At 37.1% G+C, this 20610-nt stretch overlaps 2 protein-coding genes across 3 annotated transcripts in view; one reads left to right on the top strand and one right to left on the bottom strand.

Annotated features, from left to right (window-relative positions):
* Positions 1 to 1792: 1792 nt before the first annotated feature.
* Positions 1793 to 6326, top strand: LOC114523774. The gene is made up of 5 exons (XM_028544806.1): positions 1793 to 1814; positions 2848 to 2946; positions 3540 to 3812; positions 4378 to 4767; positions 6304 to 6326. The coding sequence occupies exons 1-5, from the start codon at positions 1811 to 1813 to the stop codon at positions 6324 to 6326; spliced, it is 789 nt and encodes a 262-aa protein (XP_028400607.1). The 5' UTR covers positions 1793 to 1810.
* Positions 6327 to 6929: 603 nt separating this feature from the next.
* The window catches only part of LOC114523582 (ankyrin repeat domain-containing protein 13B-like), a 29616-nt gene continuing 15935 nt past the window's right edge, over positions 6930 to 20610 (bottom strand). Inside the window, exons 16-17 of one of the 2 annotated variants that reach the window (XR_003687039.1) lie at positions 13047 to 13120; positions 6930 to 6983 (exon numbers count right to left, since the gene is read on the bottom strand). The gene's annotated coding sequence lies outside the window, so the exon portion shown is untranslated. Of the gene's footprint in view, positions 6984 to 13027; positions 13121 to 20610 lie in introns of both variants that reach the window. The other variant, XR_003687038.1, reaches the window with a different exon arrangement.

Raw genomic sequence — 20610 nt, forward strand, 5'->3', positions numbered from 1 at the left:
AAACCACAAGAAACAAACTGAATAGATCAAGGGAGGTTCATGAATCAATTTGATGATTTAACTTGGCGTGTCTGGACAAATTAAGTTATATCATTATATGCACACATTTAATCAATTACGTGTTACACCTTATCTTCCCCTGATGTGAAAAATGCACAGTCATATATCATAACATGTGGTGAGGGGAATGCGGAATTACATCCAACAGACCACAAGTAAGTACAATCGCTATAGAATTAACACCTCATACATAGCTATGATCTCTTTGACAAAGACTGAGCCAATTACGTCATGGCACAGTCAGAGGGGGAAAGTATTTTTTAAGCGGGGTAAAGCCGCTTTTGCATGCATGGGCATGTGTGTCCCTCTAACAAATTACACAACGAATAACTCTTTCTGATGAATATTAATTTAGACGTATAGCGGACTAAAGCGTGTCAAATATCCTGAAAGGTCTTGATATTTTAGGAAATATACGGATTTAAAATATAAACAAAGCGTTTGTTTGAATGATACGAACTGTATCCAATCTTAAAGCACCGGCATTTTTGTCCGACGGCGTATTGTAAATAGCATGTGATATTTGCCGATCTACCGGAAGTTCAATTCTACTCCGTCGAACTTTACCCGAACTCAATTTAACCTAATTTATTTTCCTGGTTTACGATTTACACTGTCGTGCTCGCAATTACCAGGGGACGGTTGTTCGAAAGGCGTTCAGCTTAAACGTTGGATAAGCCAAAATTTAAAAATACTTTCATATACATCTTGTGAATGCCTGAACCTGCATTAAATTATGCATTAAATACTATTTACATCGAAATATTTCAGCTCAGTTGTTCAATAGATAGATAATTTTGTTTTCCATTTTGAACTTATGCGCCGTTTAAGCTAAACGCCTTTCTAATAACCGGCCCCTGAACTGAGACCAAACCGTTCTATCATAAGAAATATTGTCAAATAACTCTTAAAATATATATATACATTTTCCCTTCAACTGTTCCTGGCTTGAATAATATACATATTATATATATCAGAAAATTAAACGTCTGGACGTTTCGCCATATTTCAATAAGGGTAATCACCGTGCGAGAGTTTGAATATAAAGAATTAAACATGCAGAAGATTCAAGCATAAGGTCAAGTGCTTGAATCTTGAGTAGGTGAGACTGAAACCAATATAAGAAGCAAGTGTCGAAATCAGTGACGTGAACACTCAAGAAGCCACCAGATTTTGACAAAACTAAGTACTATGTTATCGTATGGTACGTTCACGATAAAAATGTATTCGCGTGGGCTCTCAGCGGGCGGCCACCCCCTGCAGAGTGCACAAAATTGTACAAAGTTCAAGGAATACCTTTGAACAACTTGTACGAAGTACAATGGTATCATCGGTTAGGATACAGGCAAGCTGAATGTGCTTCACCGCCACAACGTGCTGAGCAAAACATCAAAGTATTTACTTCATTCTTGGGTTTCTCAAGGGCGAATCTTAAAAAATCAATCTTGGGGACATCACTTGAACTATATTAACCCACGCACGCTCCTGGCAAAAAGAGCAGTTGCTTTCTTTGGCTCTCCACAAGCACATAACTGCGGTTTACCAAAATTAAAATGTACAAACTAAAAATTGAGAAATGCTTGCATTTAAAAGCCTCAGCAGTCTCTAGCTTGAGCACAACGGAACGAACCAGCCTACAGTAATCATTCATATAGTATAATATATGGTGGTGTTTTGCATACACTTTAAAAGAAAATCAATTGCGAAAGTTTCCCCGTTAAGAATAATTTGTGAATTGAAGAGAAAAAAAATGGGTAAGTAAAGTTGATCTTGAAAAAGTTTGAAAACGTATATTTCTAGAAAGCAAATCATGGATATGATTCCCGCAGGATGTTTACAATATAGAGGGTCCGTAAAGGATATCAAGAGTGGATATTACTATAGGTGACATTGTAAGACCTAACTTGTGTTTGTCTTGAGCAATATTCAAAGCGAGAGTTACAAAACAAAAAGATTATTGGTTCCGCTCTGCAGAACCGGTTCCATAAGGTTCATCCTAGACCTGTTTTACAAGCTTTTCGTGTATCGAAACGATTCAACAATGTCGCGCACAATACGCCATAGTGACTGAAATTCTAAGAATCAAGTGTTTTAATTACATATTGCATCATTACAGTGTTTCTAACGTGCCTATAGGTTTGACGAGGTAATGGTGAGCTTAATATAATGTCAATGACTTTATCTCAATAAGCATATGTCCATCTGAGTTCTTTGTGTGAGCTAATTTATATGGTTTTCGGTTCTTGTATATCGATAAAACATGTCTAACCGGGGATCTCTAATGTTCAGCTTTATTACTACGATACATTCCCCAGAATAAACGAAGGTAGCATGGCGTATAGAAAAGTTATCTGCCCACGTATGATATGCGGGTGCCTCCACAAGCCGCCAAGCCTTTCTTGAATAACTTTGAATAATTTCAATCGGCGGATGTTTGAAAGAAAAATTGGCCGTGTCTAATTTTACCCTATAATAACCAGCGTGAATGATTCCTGCCGTGGATGATTGAAATTTAGGAACTTTTTACACAAATTTTAAGTGCTCTGAAGCGAGGTTAACCAGCAACCAAGAACGGAGGAAAATGGCTTAAATCACCTAAATGAGCAGCTAATATTTATGTATTCACGTTCAGCTTAATGAGTTTCTTTTGAGATTGATTGTTTTTACTGAGAAGAGGACATGAATATAGTTGCCCCGCCACTAAAAACGACTTCCGCCGTTCCTGACAACAATCTCAACTCAAGACGCTGAACCTCGTTTTTCCATTTCTAAATTCTTTTAAAATAGTGAGACCTGAATACCTAACTGGATTGTTTTACGCCATGGTTGTACAACCGCCTGTTCTTGTTTCTTGTTGTGGTGATATTTATCAGCTGGATGGTTACGGTAAGTAGAATCATTCAAAACTATAAGAGTATATATAATATATATATATATATATATATATATATATATATATATCGGATTCATCCTATTTTATTTCGCATTTTATCCTATTTGGTTTTACTGATGAAGAACTGTTTGTCTGCTGGGAATGACTTCAAGTCTTCAACACAGACGTTATTTTTACAATAACATATATCTACTCCTAAAACGACGGTATTTCCCCTTTTTCAATATCTCCACGGGAAACTGTAAATAAAATGAATAGACCTTTCTTATAATGACGTCAAACGCGAAAAATCTGATGTTACACGCGAAATTTGATTGGCTCCACAAAACTATCCAGCCAATCAAACTTCGTATTAAATCGGACATTCAGACGTCATCATAAAAAAGGTGTATTCTAGGCGTTTGTCATCTGGACAAACGCTACCTCACCCCTAGCTCGTTTTTGAGGTGGAAAACAATGACTGCGCGATTCTCGGTCTTATTCCTAGATATTACAAACTTGTGACTTAGATTCGTGTTTCCTCAACAATTGCTTTAAACTACATATTGTAATGCTACATTTGCATAGCAACATTTTGTAATTTCAGAACCAGCCGTGGAAGTTGTCTCAATCTACGGTGACAACTTCGACACCCCAAAGGGCAGAGAACCATTCTTTATTGAAACACACCGCTGTGTTTCGAAAGGCTTTACAGACGTCGATGAATGGCCTCTCCCAGATACACAAAACGAGATAGAAATTGTTGTGGCGGATTTGAATGACGCAAAAAAATTTTACAAATACGTTGTGTTTAACCACACCTCCTGCAAATCTGGTTTTAAGAAGCCAATACTGCACAAGACGCTTAAATCCAACCAAAGTGAGTTAAGGCATGATCTTATGAATAAAACAACCTAGTTTAGGTTTCTTATAAAGTTAGTTTAGTTTAGGTTTCCTCCTGTAGTAACACTGGATCAATAAGAGATGATCCTTACTGGACCTCTAGGAAGAACAGTTTAGAACTGATAGAGCTATCCAGTATAAATAAAGTTAGTTTAGTTTAGGTTTCCTCCTGTAGTAACACTTGATCAATAAGAGATGATCCTTACTGGACCTCTAGGAAGAACAGTTTAGAACTGATAGAGCTATCCAGTATAAATAAAGTTAGTTTAGTTTAGGTTTCCTCCTGTAGTAACACTGGATCAATAAGAGATGATTCTTACTGGACCTCTAGGAAGAACAGTTTAGAACTGATAGAGCTATCCAGTATAAATAAAGTTAGTTTAGTTTAGGTTTCCTAAAGAACAGTTTAGAACTGATAGAGCTATGCACTATACATATAAGGTTAATTTAGTTTAGGTTTCCTCCTGCGGTAACACTCAATAAAAAATTGTCCATATAAAAATATAATTCAACCGGATGTTCAATTTTATTCTTGATCTTAGTCAATAGAACAGAATTTGAGAAAAAATTACCCAACAACCCAGTAAACTTAAGAAGCCTGACAGGATCATTCTGCGACAAACCTCAACCACGATACAGGGTTCACCCTCATGGCGAAAACGTCAAACCTTGCGAAAAGCTCATACCATTCAAGCAATGTTTGCCAGGTTGTTACGTCACCAGAAATCACTTGATTTTGAAAATAAAAATGATTAGTGAAAAAGAAGCGAAAGTCGAGTATTTCAACGACACGGCGTGCTCACCACATACAAAACAGCCAACCACACCACCGTGCTCTGGAAATCGAAATACGAGTTTAAAAAAACAGGGGACAAAATCTTCAAGGAAAGCTGATCAATCGTCTCTTTCGACTAATGAAATATATGACTCAGGTAAGACCATGTTCTATAACACCATGCAAGGAAATTGTATTAGAAAGAGTGATGAAGAATTTATTTTAATTTAGAAGCTGAGCACGGAGTGGTTATACGCATCGCCTCTCCCCGGGTCTTTCTTGCCGCGTTTGTTCTGTCGCTCGTCCTGGTGTCGATAATTATAGTCGATTTTAACTTGTGTCATCGTAAGAAGGGGCTGTTCTATAGTGTTCTGAGCTGTTCTAGCGATAAGGCCGACAAGAACTGCATCTGTGCCGGCGGCAAAGGACATGAAGTGATTGAAATTGTTTAAGATGATTTATGGGTGAACACATGGAAACACATGGAAACAATGTAGCCGTCTCTCGTAAAACAACGGGCTCCCAGAATGCCGTCGCGGCATGAATAATTGGATGTGGCTATCCAGTGACGAGAGAAAACGCAAGAACAGAGCAGCAAGAAATAGGGGCAGTGAGCAGCGCCCCATCCCCGTCCCCGTCCATGGGGTCCTTCTTGAAACAGTGAGATGTGAGTGAAAGAATGGAAGATGTCAGAATACGACGCCCCCCACCCCCTGAAGTTTCCATGTTGGGTCCCTTTCCCCCACCACGGGCATTTGATCTCTAGTGTTTGTAAGCAGTGAGTTTGTGAGGATTGTACGAATTCAAAGCGCATGTCTGGGCAACGTGTGACGAGTAACAACCCTCTCCACATAGAGGGCAGGGTGTTGCCCCACTCCATATAAAGAGAATAGAAACCTATGTGCATGCATAGGTTCAAGTACCAATATGTCTGCAACATTATTTCAGCTCAAAACAAATCTTGATACAGGTCAGAAAATATCAGCTTTCAAGCTAAAATCTTTCCTGTATTAAAATAGCTCAATTTTAATTGTGCAACGGTTACGATTAACAACTAAAATTAATTTACTTCACTTTTATACATTGTTTAGCGTTCATAGATATATATTCTTAGTTTTATATTGACTTATATATGCATAGTTTTAGGAGATTGCTTGAATTGAGAAAGAACAATTGACATTAGTCATATAATGATCGTTATTGTAGAAATTAACTTTACAATGTTTTTATACACTTGTTGTTAAAACATTTAACATATATTTCAAATAAAATTGAAAAACTGCCCAAAACGTTGGAGTTTTTTGTGAAAGATTTCAGAATTATTGCCAAAAGCAAAACTATTTAAAGTTTATGGGATTCGAAGGACACTATAAGGGGTAATTGGGGATGGTGAGAGTTATACAATGTTTGGTATTTGGGAATACGATTACGGCCGTTTACAGAATTTGAAATTCTATTTTGCGAGGCTTCACGATGATTCACGATGTTTCACGATGTTTCACGAATCCTCCCGGAAGACAACGTCGGCGCACCTTGAATCACAAGTATTAATTTCCGAAACGTATTGCATAATAATAAAAAGAAAGTGCTTTACTCTTCGAAGAAGCGAAACTCATCACTGCATGTTGCAACATCGTCACGAAATGCATTGGACTTGAGTTTGGGCCAAATTGCTTGCGCATTTTTTTCTAAGGACTGGCGACTGAGTCTGAGTGATTTATTTTTTTCACATTTGTTAAATGTGCGGTCGACACACACCTTCCTGCTGCAATTTTGCTTCGTGTTAGACAAAGCAACTTAGGCTGCAACGCGATGATACGCGTGAGACTGACGTGCGAGAGATCATCTCTAGTTTACCAATGCTAAACGTACGTGAACGGGACAGACAAATAAACTCCGATTAAAACTGCTCGTCTTGTTAGCCTGACCTCATGCACTTCTACATGAAATGGCTACCCATCTTCAGAAAGAAATTGCCTACAATCCTGGACAGAACCTTTGAGATTACTGGTGAAATATTGAGCCGTGTTTCATTCACTCAATTGCGTGTATTCTCTTAAACAGCATCCCTGCCCTCTTCCTGCCTCAAAAGTCAATGTCGTTTCGACATGAGCTTTACTCGGCATCGTTGGCATTAAAATGGCAGCAAAATTGAACTGGGGGGGGGGATGCCGGGTTGCAACAGCAGAGAAAATAAAAATGAAAATTTACGAAAATTATACGAAAATGCTTAGTGACATACTCTCGACAGGTTTTGTCTAAGATTGTAGCAAGTTTCAGTGATTAATTAACATGGAATACAAAAGTTTATAAACTCACCACTTGCATGTAGTTGGAGAAATAATGAACCTTACTATTGACGGCGATAACTGCCTAAAAAGAAACAAGAATTTTGTAACTATGTTAAACCACTATAACGGTGAAGGTCTTACTAAAAAAGGAATAAGGATTAATATAGACTATATATTAGATAGACTATGTAAGTTAGAGATTTGTTTCAAGCGGACTTCTCTTGTCTGGAAGCGAGTGAAAGACGATGATCCAGTTTGCTCGAGCAGTCCAGCTTATCGGTTTATATTCTAGGACCTGGTTTCATAAGACCTTTTGCGACGAAATATCTCGTGTGTTTTTTTAATCAGTTTCGTCCACCGAGCATTAACATTGCTACGTGACTGCCTATAGTGCCTACATCTCAAAAGAGACTGCCAATGTTTGTGCTTGCCAAGAAAAGGCACTCCTGGAATCACACATTGCAATGCAGATATAGAAGATGCTGACCACACGCGAAACCCTTCTAAAAATACCACCAACTACAAAGCATCTCTGATACCACATTCTGGTAACGGTCAGGTAAGTATACCTTCCTACTCTACATCAAACATTTATGGGGCTCTCGTGCAATAAAAACGATTAAACAAGTGGCCCAATGATGCCCAAATGATGAGTTGATAAGGTGATGACTGCAGACAAGTTTATAAAACGATAAATATTTTCACACCTCAAAACTGAATTGCACTAAAGTATTTCATCAATTTCCTATAAAGTGAATTTAAGCAAGAAATGTGCCAAAAATGTTGACCACTGTTCCTAAGGACTACTGCTGAGTGCTGAGTCAAACAGCAATCACAATACGTTCCCGCGGTTGGAAAATAAAGAAACCAAGAAAAACAAACACTACATTTAGGCATATCAATATCAAGTGCCGAAAACATTACAATCATTATGATCAATTAACAGCCTATTAGTGACAATTCTCGACATTTTTCACAATTGTTAAACAAATTATATTCTTAAACTGGCGTGGGTGCCCACGAAGAAAATGTGTCAAATATTTTAGCTGGGACAAAAGACAAGGATGATTAATTGCCGTTACAGTATAATTATATAAATAAGACCACAAGTAATCGTGATCCAATTCAGGATCAACCATGCAAGAATTTCAGTAACATCATTATACGGAGCTGTTTCCAAGGGAAAGCAAACAACCGCAAATTTTTTTGAAATGAGATGTTTTTGAAAATTCCATATAGTTCAGAGCTGGTTGATCATCTTGTGTTGACTTTTCTAATAGCAAGGAGCGAGTTTAAATGTATTCCCAAATCGCGTTATATATGTAATCATAATTAATCCCCGTTTAAACTACAGTCTAAACTCAATTCATCGGCACGGCCCGGCATAATGCGTATACCCGTACTTATTTTATCCGTGCTCGTCCGTTTTACTGATAGCTAGAGCATATTAATTGAGCATTAGTACCAATTTTAGCTGTGACGCGTGTAAATACATCGACTTCATTGTAAACAAAGTTTTATTTACACAGATATCGAGGTATGCTATTTTCGCAATGTATCATGATGATACACCCTATAATGCTATATTGGCCACGCTTATTTCTTTATTCGTGCTCAGTCAGGTAGAAGAGTTCAAGTGGTTGCGATCCAAAAAAAAGCAGGCGAAATATATTTTTGTTGGATATTCGCTTTACGGTGATGGCAATAATTGTTCCACGTGCGCTTTTGGCTGGGTAAAATTCAAAATATTTCGCCCAGTCAAATTGCACCCAAAACAAATATCCATGCAAGATGAGAATGCAGATCTATCTCGTTTATAAAATATCCTGGCCGCCTTTAGTTCGCCGTTATGGTCTGTTCTACGATCCAATTCTGTGGGATCCAATTACCTTCTGTCAACAGAACCTGAATGTCGTCCTTCGTGAGCAGCATGCGCGCACGCGATCTTCAGGTGCCAAAACCGGCGCGGGGGAAGTGCGTTCGCTTCGAGAGGGCTTCATGAAGCATGTCTGTCATCAAAGATTTGCCAGAATCCTCTCGCTCCAAAAAAAGCTTGTTAATGGCTGTTTATATACGTCCTTGAAAGCCCCCAATCGCTTCCAAACAGTAAAATCAGTCAGGCATAAGACGAAGGGAGTGATATGTCTTCCCCGATTAAGTCCTAATATAGACACGGTATACTGCTTTGCTTGTTTTAACTTGGGTGCAAGTACACACAGAAAGCTCGCGAATGCGCCTTTGCATGAGAGAATAGCCAGTGTTAAACCATAACAATGAGATTATTGCGTCTAGACCTTATTCTAAGAGATTATAACTTAATTCTTATTTAATTTAAACTAGTAATAAGGTCACCACAACACTGTGTAAACATCAGTTACAATGGGCCCCAATGCACCAAATCCACATGGCCCACGCCAAAGCAATTAAACATTGAATTTAATTAACAAGGAAAGAAAAACCTAGAGGTTATGCGTTTTTATTGCGTTATCTGATTCTTCGTACTCCGTCAAAGTTGCGTATAAACGGCGGAGATTATAAACCTTATGGGAAACAATATTTCCAAAACATATGATACCATGACAGAACATGCAGAGATGCACACATTGCATAGAATAGGATGAATTTTCGTTTACCAGTCCAAACCTAAACAACCGCAGCGTGTCATACAGAATATTCTAAGATTTAATTTTATTTTCATTCATATATCCGTTGCAGCCCGGCATCCAAAATCGCCCCGCGTCGCCCACTTTAACCAAGTTCTATATTCGGAGCGGCTTAGAAAGCCGGCTGTGACCGCATTTCACGGCCTGTTCTCACACAGACGGTGGTGTAAGACTGATACGAAGATAATAGCACCATCATGAATTGACGTTTCACTTTCATGCAATATTCAGACAGAATTTCCTCTTTGTTCCTTTGATTTTCCTCTTTCATCCCTTTATTTCGCCTCTTTGTTCCTTTGATTTGTCTCTTTAGGTTTCCTCCTGTAGTAACACTGGATCAATAAGAGATGATCCTTACTGGAGCTCTAGGAAGAACAGTTTAGAACTGATAGAGCTATCCAGTATAAATAAAGTTAGTTTAATTTAGGTTTCCCCCTGTAGTAACACTGGATGAATAAAAGATGATCCTTACTGGACCTCTAGGAAGAACAGTTTAGAACTGATAGAGCTATCCAGTATAAATAAAGTTAGTTTAATTTAGGTTTCCCCCTGTAGTAACACTGGATCAATAAGAGATGATCCTTACTGGACCTCTAGGAAGAACAGTTTAGAACTGATAGAGCTATCCAGTGTAAATAAAGTTAGTTTAGTTACGGTTTCCTCCTGTAGTAACACTGAATCAATAAGAGATGATCCTTACTGGATCTCTAGGAAGAACAGTTTAGAACTGATAGAGCTATCCAGTGTAAATAAAGTTAGTTTAGTTTAGGTTTCCTCCTGTAGTAACACTGGATCAATAAGTGATGATCCTTACTGGACGTCTAGGAAGAACAGTTTAGAACTGATAGAGCTATCCAGTGTAAATAAAGTTAGTTTAGTTACGGTTTCCTCCTGTAGTAACACTGAATCAATAAGAGATGATCCTTACTGGATCTCTAGGAAGAACAGTTTAGAACTGATAGAGCTATCCAGTGTAAATAAAGTTAGTTTAGTTTAGGTTTCCTCCTGTAGTAACACTGGATCAATAAGAGATGATCCTTACTGGACCTCTAGGAAGAACAGTTTAGAACTGATAGAGCTATTCAGTATAAATAAAGTTAGTTTATTTTAGGTTTCCTCCAGTAGTACGTTAGTAACACTGGATCAATGTCTGGCAAAGTGCATGAATACACACTTCGCAAAAACACACCTCCTGCAAATGTGGACGAAGAAGCGAACGCAAGAAGGAATACTATGAAAGCACCGTTCAAGAAAGTATGAAGATAATCTCTCTGAAATAAATGCAAATTCAAAATAGTTAAAGATGTTGTCCAAGAATATCTACCACATCTACATGTACAATATAAGCAATATGCAGTGTAAATAAAGTTATGGTAAATAAAATTCACTCAGTTTAGAACAGTTTAGAGTCAACGTGTTAAAGTTTCGTGCTAAGAACATTGGAAGGTAATGGGGGGGAAGCAGGATGTCTTTAAAGGTGGCTGCCGCACCACGTTATTTTGAGAGACTGCCCACACTCAGACAAACGTTGTAAAAGGTTTCTCACGACCTTGAGCAATTAGTGCACACTCTCGTTAATCAGTTAGCCCTAACCCTAAACCCTAACCCTAACGTAGCAATTTTAATCGCTAAAACAATATTCTAATGGTATAACTGCAAATTCCATTCCATATTAGTGCAGCGTTATGATGCAATTTGCATCACGAATTTTATCGCTAATTATATACCACATACAACAATAACTTCCGAGTGTTTGCATAGGTGATCAACCAACCGTTTTCCCTGGTGCCTTTGAGCTGACGAAAGGTCATGCTCTTGCCGTGAGGGTGAGGTCAAATCCTTTCCTATTTTATGTTCCAATTCAAATGTTTCATTTCAAAAATCAGGGAATAAAAAGTACGGAATAATGCAATTTGAGTTGATTCGCAATGAAGAATATAAGTTTCGTTTACAAACTGCATTCAAATAGAACACAATTTAGGCTGAATTTAATTTCTGGGAGGGGACAAATAGCTGCAGCACCATACAGCCAAAAGCCTTTTTTGCGGTTAACCATGCAAAAAATAAGTCTGCTATACATCAGGTATATATATTCAGCAAGATTGTATTTTGCTGCACACTCGATCGATTCGAAAAGACTGAATACAAAGACTCTTCTCAGAGAAGGAAAATCCAGCTCCACTTCAGCTAAAAATGAGTAAGTGTGCGTATACGAATTCTGTTTTCACAAAAATAAATTTCTCTGTGCCATAGTTTTATCACCAGATTATGAAGACGTTACTTCGTAAAACAAGCAACGAATTTTAAAATTGAATTTTAAATTTCTATATTACACAATAATGTAATGTTCTCGTGAGTGTTGATTTTCTTCATTTATATCAGTAAGCTATCGATATATAGAATGATAGACGTAATATATAACTTCTTGGCTAATGTAAAAAGCGTGACCCTCTCGTGTATAAAAGCTGTTATCTTTCGAACAAGATTATTCGAAAGCATTTTCCAAAGACTTCGTTACTTTTAAAGCGAGATCATTATCACTGAGTAAAACTGATTGACCTGAACTGTGTACAGACTGCAGGAGCGAACTTTAATCTATACATACGATGTCAGAATACACAATAAAAATTACGCTGGTTGCAGAATAAAGACGAATTCTCACGCGGATTATTTTAAATCAGTGAAAATGACATGTTTACAATAACGAAAGAGATAATCGTTATGCTAAAAATTACTTTCAGACTGTAAAAACTGACGAAATGCTTCACATATTTAGACCGAAAATTGTTCTAACCAAATAATGTAACTTGTAATTTGAAAATATAAATGTTAAACAATGTTATCGGCGTTTGTATATCACAGAGTTTAATTACATCCGTCTCATGTTTCATCAAAAAGAGTTTTTTTAGCTTCCCGCCGCTAAAAATACCCAGAGGAAACAACTCAGCGAAATTTTCACGAGCTCATGGAGTTAGTACAAGCTCTTTTAGTTAGTACAAGATCTTTTGTGAATCCTTCTGGGTCATTCTAGACTACTTTATACCGTTTACCGCTAAGAGTATTGTTATTCGTCGTAACGGAAACGCCTCTAATGATAGCTCAATACAGACTTTTAATTAAATTTAGAAAACTGCTTCCGAATAATATGCTAATAAGCTTGAAATATGACGTCACCTAGTACGTACGTACGCGCCCGCGAGTTGCTGACTTGACGCGTGGAACGCGCGAGTAATACTTTATTGAATGCTTTAGAGATTATCTCGTTGCCGTTCGTCAAAAATCATGAGAGCTTTTTGCATCAAATATTTAACAACACAACTTAATACTATATTAATCAAACCTCCGTCACCCCAGAGGTGAATAGTGGGCACATTATTCAACAATTATATCGTTAAAAATTACTTCGAGAAATTATCCCTCTAACGCTATATTTATACACCATTTTTAAAACGCAATCATTCACCTGCGTCCTATGGTCCTACCTGATGATGCTAGTACATACGACGCAATCTCTTGGAATATGGGATTTACGTTTGCGCTGTCATTTTGGCAGAACCTAGAAAAATCAAACAATTTTGTTAGGTATATAAATAAACAAAATAAATTAGATTTAAGTACTGACTCATAGATTTAGCATCGCCCTGCGGGCATGCCGATGCAAAAACCAGATATCTCATGACCAGAGGACAACCCTTAGGGGCTGTTTACTGCACCACCAATCATGCTCAGGCTGTTTTTGGTAAACACCAAACCCACCATGAACACCCTATGGGTCGGTTAAAAGGGCAATAAATACAGCACATTATTAAAATGTGTGCAGTCAATGTTCGCACATCGTCAGAGATACCAACATTTGTACGTACTGACAGATAATATCGACAAATGAACTGTAAGTAGCTGATAAACGTACTTTACAGTCTTTACTTCCGGGCTTAAGTTTATACTACAGGTCAAACCACGCGTGAAGAATGCTTTCGAAACTAAATAGTTGAAAAAAACACAAAGGGAACCTCGACAATACAAGCGATGGATTTTCTTTGCAATTTCTAGAAACCATTTTCAGAAATAAAACGGCCTTTCTCACATGCAGGAGGAAGGGTCTTGAGGTACGTTTTTAGAAAAACTAATATATCTTCATCTTTTTCTTGAAACAGCTTTCATAAAGTTCAGAAGCTTAGCGTCGAACGAAAATTTGACTGCTCGAAGGATATGGTTCAACAACTCATCACTGCTTCTCATCTGCCTCACCTTCACACTGACAAACGCAACAGGTAACATGATGACCTCAACTCGATACAAATCAAAACCGAAACAACTTTATACTGGATAGCTCTATCAGTTCTAAACTGTTCTTCCTAGAGGTCCAGTAAGGATCATCTCTTATTGATCCAGTTTTACTACAGGAGGAAACCTAAACTAAACTAACTTTATTTATACTGGATAGCTCTATCAGTTCTAAACTGTTCTTCCTAGAGGTCCAGTAAGATCATCTCTTAATGATCCAGTGTTACTACAGGAGGAAACCTAAACTAAACTAACTTTATTTATACTGGATAGCTCTATCAGTTCTAAACTGTTCTTCCTAGAGGTCCAGTAAGATCATCTCTTAATGATCCAGTGTTACTACAGGAGGAAACCTAAACTAAACTAACTTTATTTATACTGGATAGCTCTATCAGTTCTAAACTGTTCTTCCTAGAGGTCCAGTAAGATCATCTCTTAATGATCCAGTGTTACTACAGGAGGAAACCTAAACTAAACTAACTTTATTTATACTGGATAGCTCTATCAGTTTTAAACTGTTCTTCCTTAGAGGTCCAGTAAGGATCATCTCTTATTGATCCAGTGTTACTACAGGAGGAAACCTAAACTAAACTAACTTTATTTATACTGCATAGCTCTATCAGTTCTAAACTGTTCTTCCTTAGAGGTCCAGTAAGGATCATCTCTTATTGATCCAGTGTTACTATAGGAGGAAACCTAAACTAAACTGAATAGCTCTATCAGTTCTAACGATCACAATGAAACTAACTCGTTGCATTCACTTCAGTTTACTCCAAATGCTATACGAAGTCAACGACAGTTTCCATCTTCAACAACTTCGCCACTCCGCCAGGTTTCTTTCCGTACTTCATAAAGATTAATCGCTGTGTTTGTGATTCGTGTCCTGACTTTCCTTTGCCTTCGACAACGCAACTCATCAATGCTGTGGTCCAGAATTCGATGTCTGGCAAAGTGTATGAATACACACTTCGCAACCACACTTCCTGCAAATGTGGACCAAGAAGCGAACGCAAGAATGAAAACTATGAAAGCACCGTTCAAGAAAGTATGAAGATAATCTCTTTTTGAAATAAATGCAAATTTAAAATAGTTAAAGTCTTAAAGATGTTGTCCAAGAATATGTACCACATCTACATGTGCAATATCGTATCCTCGATCGTATCATAAAAGAAGCTGAGTTTAACATTCAGGAACATGTACCATCTCTGCATGATCTAACCATGCTTAACTCAGTAGTGAGTTCTGTACATCAGATCACTTTAAGGTAGCTCACATTCAAGAACATGTACCACCTCTGCATGATCTAACCATGCTTAACTCAGCAGTGAGTTCTGTACAACATCAGATCACTTTAAGATAGCTCACATTCAAGAACATGTACCACCTCTGCATGATCTAACCATGCTTAACTCAGTAGTGAGTTCTGTACAACATCAGATCACTTTAAGGTAGCTCATATTCAAGAACACCTTTGGGTCACCTTTATAACTTATATTCGATTATTCATTTGCTTTCAGGGAAGGTGGAGTACATGAAACAAAATGCATTTAAAAATCCAGCAGAAATAATGGACTGTAGCAAACCTCAGGAGAGATTACAAATGAACGAGGAAAACTACTCTCCCCAGTTTTACAGTTTCAACCAATGCCTGCCAATATGCAACGTTGACAAAAGTAGTACCACTCTAATGACGATCAAACATACAAATAGCAACAAGAAGAAAATAAACGTTGTAAACGATATTTCGTGTTCATATAAATCAGATACAGTGTCGAATGGAAACATATCTCCTGGTACGTACAATGCCCTTAATGAGATAGAGGCTTTCGACATAAATGAAGCTAGTTTACTGGTGTCAGGATAATTAAAAAATCACTGGACTTCCCAATTGTGTGCAATATATGAATAAAATCAGTTCAGTTTAGGTTATTAGTTTAGAACTGATAGAGCTATCCAGTATAAATAAAGTTAGTTTAGTTTAGGTTTCCTCCTGTAGTAACACTGGATCAATAAGAGATGATCCTTACTGGACCTCTAGATCGAAGAACAGTTTAGAACTGATAGAGCTATCCAGTATAAATAAAGTTAGTTTAGTTTAGGTTTCTAGAGCTATCCAGTGTGCTGACAGAAGTTATATTGTGTTTATTTAGATGCGATGTTTAATATTAACTCAAAGAAGACATTCTTCGCTCTAATCTTGTTGGCTTTGGTGTTTATCATCGTCATAATAATCGACGTGACATTTTGCTGCCGGAAGAAAGGATTTTGCTACAGCATGAGGGCATGTTTAAAAGGCGAAGAGGAGGGAGCAGAAAAACAGGAGACATTTGTTTAATAAACTGTTTAATAAACTGTACATAAAAATTCCAAGGAACAACGGAGAGCGTCAACGATGACCTCTTATGTTGTCCACGCTGCCAGATCAACACTGAATGTAAGACTGAGAAATGTTTTCCATCGATTTAAGTCCTTGAATTCAAAACTTGCATGCTTTTACTGCAGGAAAACCCTTTCAAGCATCCCGATAAACATGCTGCCTGTTTTTCCATTTTACAATAGTTGTATCATATGTATCATATCGTATGCAGTTGTATCATATCACATAAATTAATATTTTGGCGAGGTTTGCCAGTGTAATAAAGCTTCTCTTAAACAGTAATGCTGCAATATGTTTTCCTCAATGGCGATAAACTGTAAGAGATTATCTCATCGAGATCTACCTTGGGGGGTCCCTAGTTCATCATTTCTCGAAGCTTTCAGCTTTCAAGACAAGACAAGCGCACACGACGAGACTTTTGTCGCACGATTTTAGTCGCACAGTCACACCTGCCCACGTTTTGAAGACGATAATGAGTGCATGATTTCTCTTCCTGGGTCAAAAATAAGTTTGTTTAAATAAGTGTGGGTGAAGGTTCCTTAAGGGCCTAGCCCATACATGGCGTGTTGGCAAGTTAACCGGTGGAAACCAGCGACTTTTTATACAAAGAAAAATGGAACACCTCTTACATATCTCCAAATTCGTTCGAAACAGACTCCCTCCATAAACTAGCATACATCCGTATATACATATATTGAGGTCAACTTCGAAAAGAATCTGCGCTCTCGAAAATAACTTTCCGTGATGACCTAAAGACTTTTGTACAAGCGCCAAAAAGATTGTTTCGCATTTCCGAAAACTAACACCTCGCTTTCGTTACTGCAACCTGTCGCGCGCTTCTACGTGCTTTGACAATAAACACGACCTTATAACGTAAATATCGTCATAAAAAATCGTCAAATAGGAAAATGAGTATATTATAGCTGTAAATACAGCATAATTTTTAAATATATATTCTGTTAAGTGCAAAATTATAGGTGTTGAGTGCATCACATCAATATCCTGGATTGAACCTCTTTATTTCAGCTCAGTGGTCAAACAAAAAAGTCTTTATCAGTTTAGAGCCGACCTTGAACGCCATATCCACCAAAAGTAATTTCAGGCAAACGTTCTCTGCCCAATGAATCATTTGTTATGATTTATCAAGCTATATATAAAGCCGGTTTTCCACTAGCGATATTTTTCGCGCGAAGCGACTTTATTCCTTTGTATTTGAGCAATTTGTTCCAGATGGTTGCAGTTGATAGCTCTCAAACAAAAGTAAAATGTCGCTTCGCGCGAAAAATATCGCTAGTGGAAAACCGGCTTTAGACTGCATGTAAGCCTGGGTCTCACCGCAGCACAAAGTTCAGTTAATCACAACAATTTGAACGACATAAAAATGTAGCTACATGCAGTTCAGTTGTAATAAAGATGCCACCGTAGTGTGTAGGGCTTTGTTAGACGAATATATGTCTTTGCATTGCCTCCCCAAAGAACCTTTGGATGTCCATCTTTTCACAGAGATGTAACGGTACTCGCTCTATAAGGAAAAGCTATTGAAAAATGCTTGCTATTCAGACATTGTCTTTGAAAGCAAGGCATTAAAAAACGATCGTACAATGCAATGACCAAGTTTACTTTAGTGTTTTTCCTGTTCTTATAGTGCCAGAGTATGGGATGAAAAATGCTGTAACTAGGAGTAGGAAAATAAAGAGATTATTCAAGAAAGGGCACGAACAAGCGTTTGAAGTGTCAGGAAGTGAAGGACGTGTCAAAAGTTGGAAACACGTACAGGTTTTCCACTGATACATCATACGAAATATTTGCATATAGTTACCTGAGAACTAAACAAGTTCTAACCACTAATCAGAGCTTGAGATATAAGGTACAATAACATGCAAGATCAAAACATTCAAATGCTTCATCATACGGTCAATGTGTTGTAAAACAAACTCTGGTAGCTCAACTATATACTTGGACTTCAAAGTCACTTCCAACTGAATAAACGCTCATATGTGATGTACAAAGGAAAACACTATCTCACATATATCCTCAGAAACGATATAAACGTTCAGCTAGACCCAGTTGGAACTTACATCGTAAAATATCTTAGCATGAATATTTCCTGGTTATCCTGGGGGCCAAAACTGCACATACTCCATGAATTATAACAAACATGGTATCTATTTGTGTGATATATTTATTTCTGGAGGCACCCAGCAAGCAAGGAAGAAATATTATCGAATAAACTCGAGACAGTCGACTATATATATATAGCCTTTTATAGGTCTATCTCAGTATTGAGGGTTTTGGGTAACTTTCTTAAAGCATTGGAACAGTTAACCATCAAAATATAAATTATTGTAATCATGCATTAGAACTTAGTATTATAAATTAGAACAAATTTATAAATAATATTACTTCTAAATGACATAATAATGAAATGATTGAATAAACTAGATTTCCCAATCTAAGTATAGAAACTGCCAAAATATTCATATCAAAGATTTTGATTGCATTCTTTATTGCATTCCAACCGCGAAATCGGAAATTTTTACAAATATTGCACAGCACTACAAACCAAATATGCCAACGATATATTCAAATGTATTGCTAAATAAAGTCAATATCACCTTGTGGGGGGTATTTCGTATGCAATAATGGCCTCCAACAGGAATCAGCATCATATAATTGAAACATCTCTTCTTCCGTCATTTTTGAAGGTGAAATTTTGAACATATTTTTCAGTCCAAGTCTCCACGTGGTCTTATTGGATATGAATACTTTTTAATCGCTTTAATAATTCAAAATTATATAGAAAGATCTTAAATAATAATCCAGAATAATCCTGGCGTCTTGAATCAGTCTATACCTATCTTCAATTTTCGTTTGTGTTTTGTTTTTGGATTGCGTTTCGTTTCACATTTTTTCAAACTGTCGGGAGGTACTGGTTTATAATCTCATCCAGTTGGGCATTATTGCCGGCAATCATAGTATTTACATATTAATAGATATCAAAGTACATCAATAAACTTTGATATGAGAGTGCTTTATCTAAGGTGCTTTACTATCAATAAAAAAATTATTTCATAATATTTACACTATCGTTATTGAGTGGTATATAAGTGTTATTCATTATATAACTGATATAATTATTCTTAGTAGGTTTAAGCCACGCTGCAAATATCAATATAATTATATAGAGCAAATATCAATGAAAATAACTGTGAGAAAATATCTTAAATAGCTATGTATATAATAAAGCTCTTTCAAATAATATGTGCTTATCCCTGGGTGTCGCTTACACCCAGTCCTTACTAATAGAGGAAATTTCAACATGGTAAAACCTCAAACTTTCTTTACAAGAACTCTACATAACACCCCATGTAGAAAAAGCACTTTTGACCAGTTTTCATCAGACAAATTGCTTCTTAAGATGACAAAACAAATTAAACACTATCAATTGCCGACGCGTACTTAAGTCTTAACTACTGACTTTTTGTCCAAGTGCTTTCTTTTCATGCCAAAACTTTTCAAGTACAAACTCTTGGCATTTGTCTTCGCCTTTGAATGACAAAAAATGCAACGTCAGGCAATAGCGTCCGCTTCCTTTCATTAGCAAACCGAGAGTTAGAAAGATTACGTATAGCTATAATGACTTTCATTTAAGAGTCTTTATCGTAATAAAGGTAAGATCGCGTGGGAGATTTCTCACTCCTACAATTTTACTTTACCCGTTTCTTGTTCGTTAGAAAAAAGGATTGAGTAAGCTGGTCTAGATATAAGAATTATTTGCACGGAGAATTATACTCAAAAGCCAAAAATTTATACGTTAGCCTCAAGTACTCATTATTTATATTTGTCTTGTCTGTAAATAAACTGATAATTTGAGCAGCGAATCAAGTGCTCGAATTTAAAACCCACAGAATATTGGGGCTTACAATTTTTTCAATGGTTATGCCGATATATTCGTAATTACAATAGGATGCCATTTTTTTCGCTCTTCTAGACAAAAGATCGCTCGTTGAGACGTCAAAATTTGACGTTAAACCGACTGAAATTAATACGTCTGTAGATTTTATCACACGACGGCCACCGAGGTCTTGATTCACAAGCTATCCCGCGGAGAGGAAGCTGAAGAACAGAAACAGGGAGGAGTGCTGTGATAATGTGATTATACAAATCACTTAAGGATAGTCATGTGTTGATACACATGAATTACATTACTCTGCACCCATATAGTAGCTATGTTTCTAGGAAAATAAGAAAGGCTTTCATGATTTTCAAGATATCATGTGGTCTACGTGAGGCCACAAAAGGTCGCAGTTTTTCATTACGTAATATGTGGTGCAGTCTTACGCCATATCTGGCTTAGCAACGCAATAACTTGTTATCACATCCAC

Source organism: Dendronephthya gigantea, unplaced genomic scaffold, assembly GCF_004324835.1.
Source record: "Dendronephthya gigantea isolate DGI-Jeju-01 unplaced genomic scaffold, DenGig_1.0 000028F, whole genome shotgun sequence".
Lineage (NCBI taxonomy): Eukaryota > Metazoa > Cnidaria > Anthozoa > Malacalcyonacea > Nephtheidae > Dendronephthya > Dendronephthya gigantea.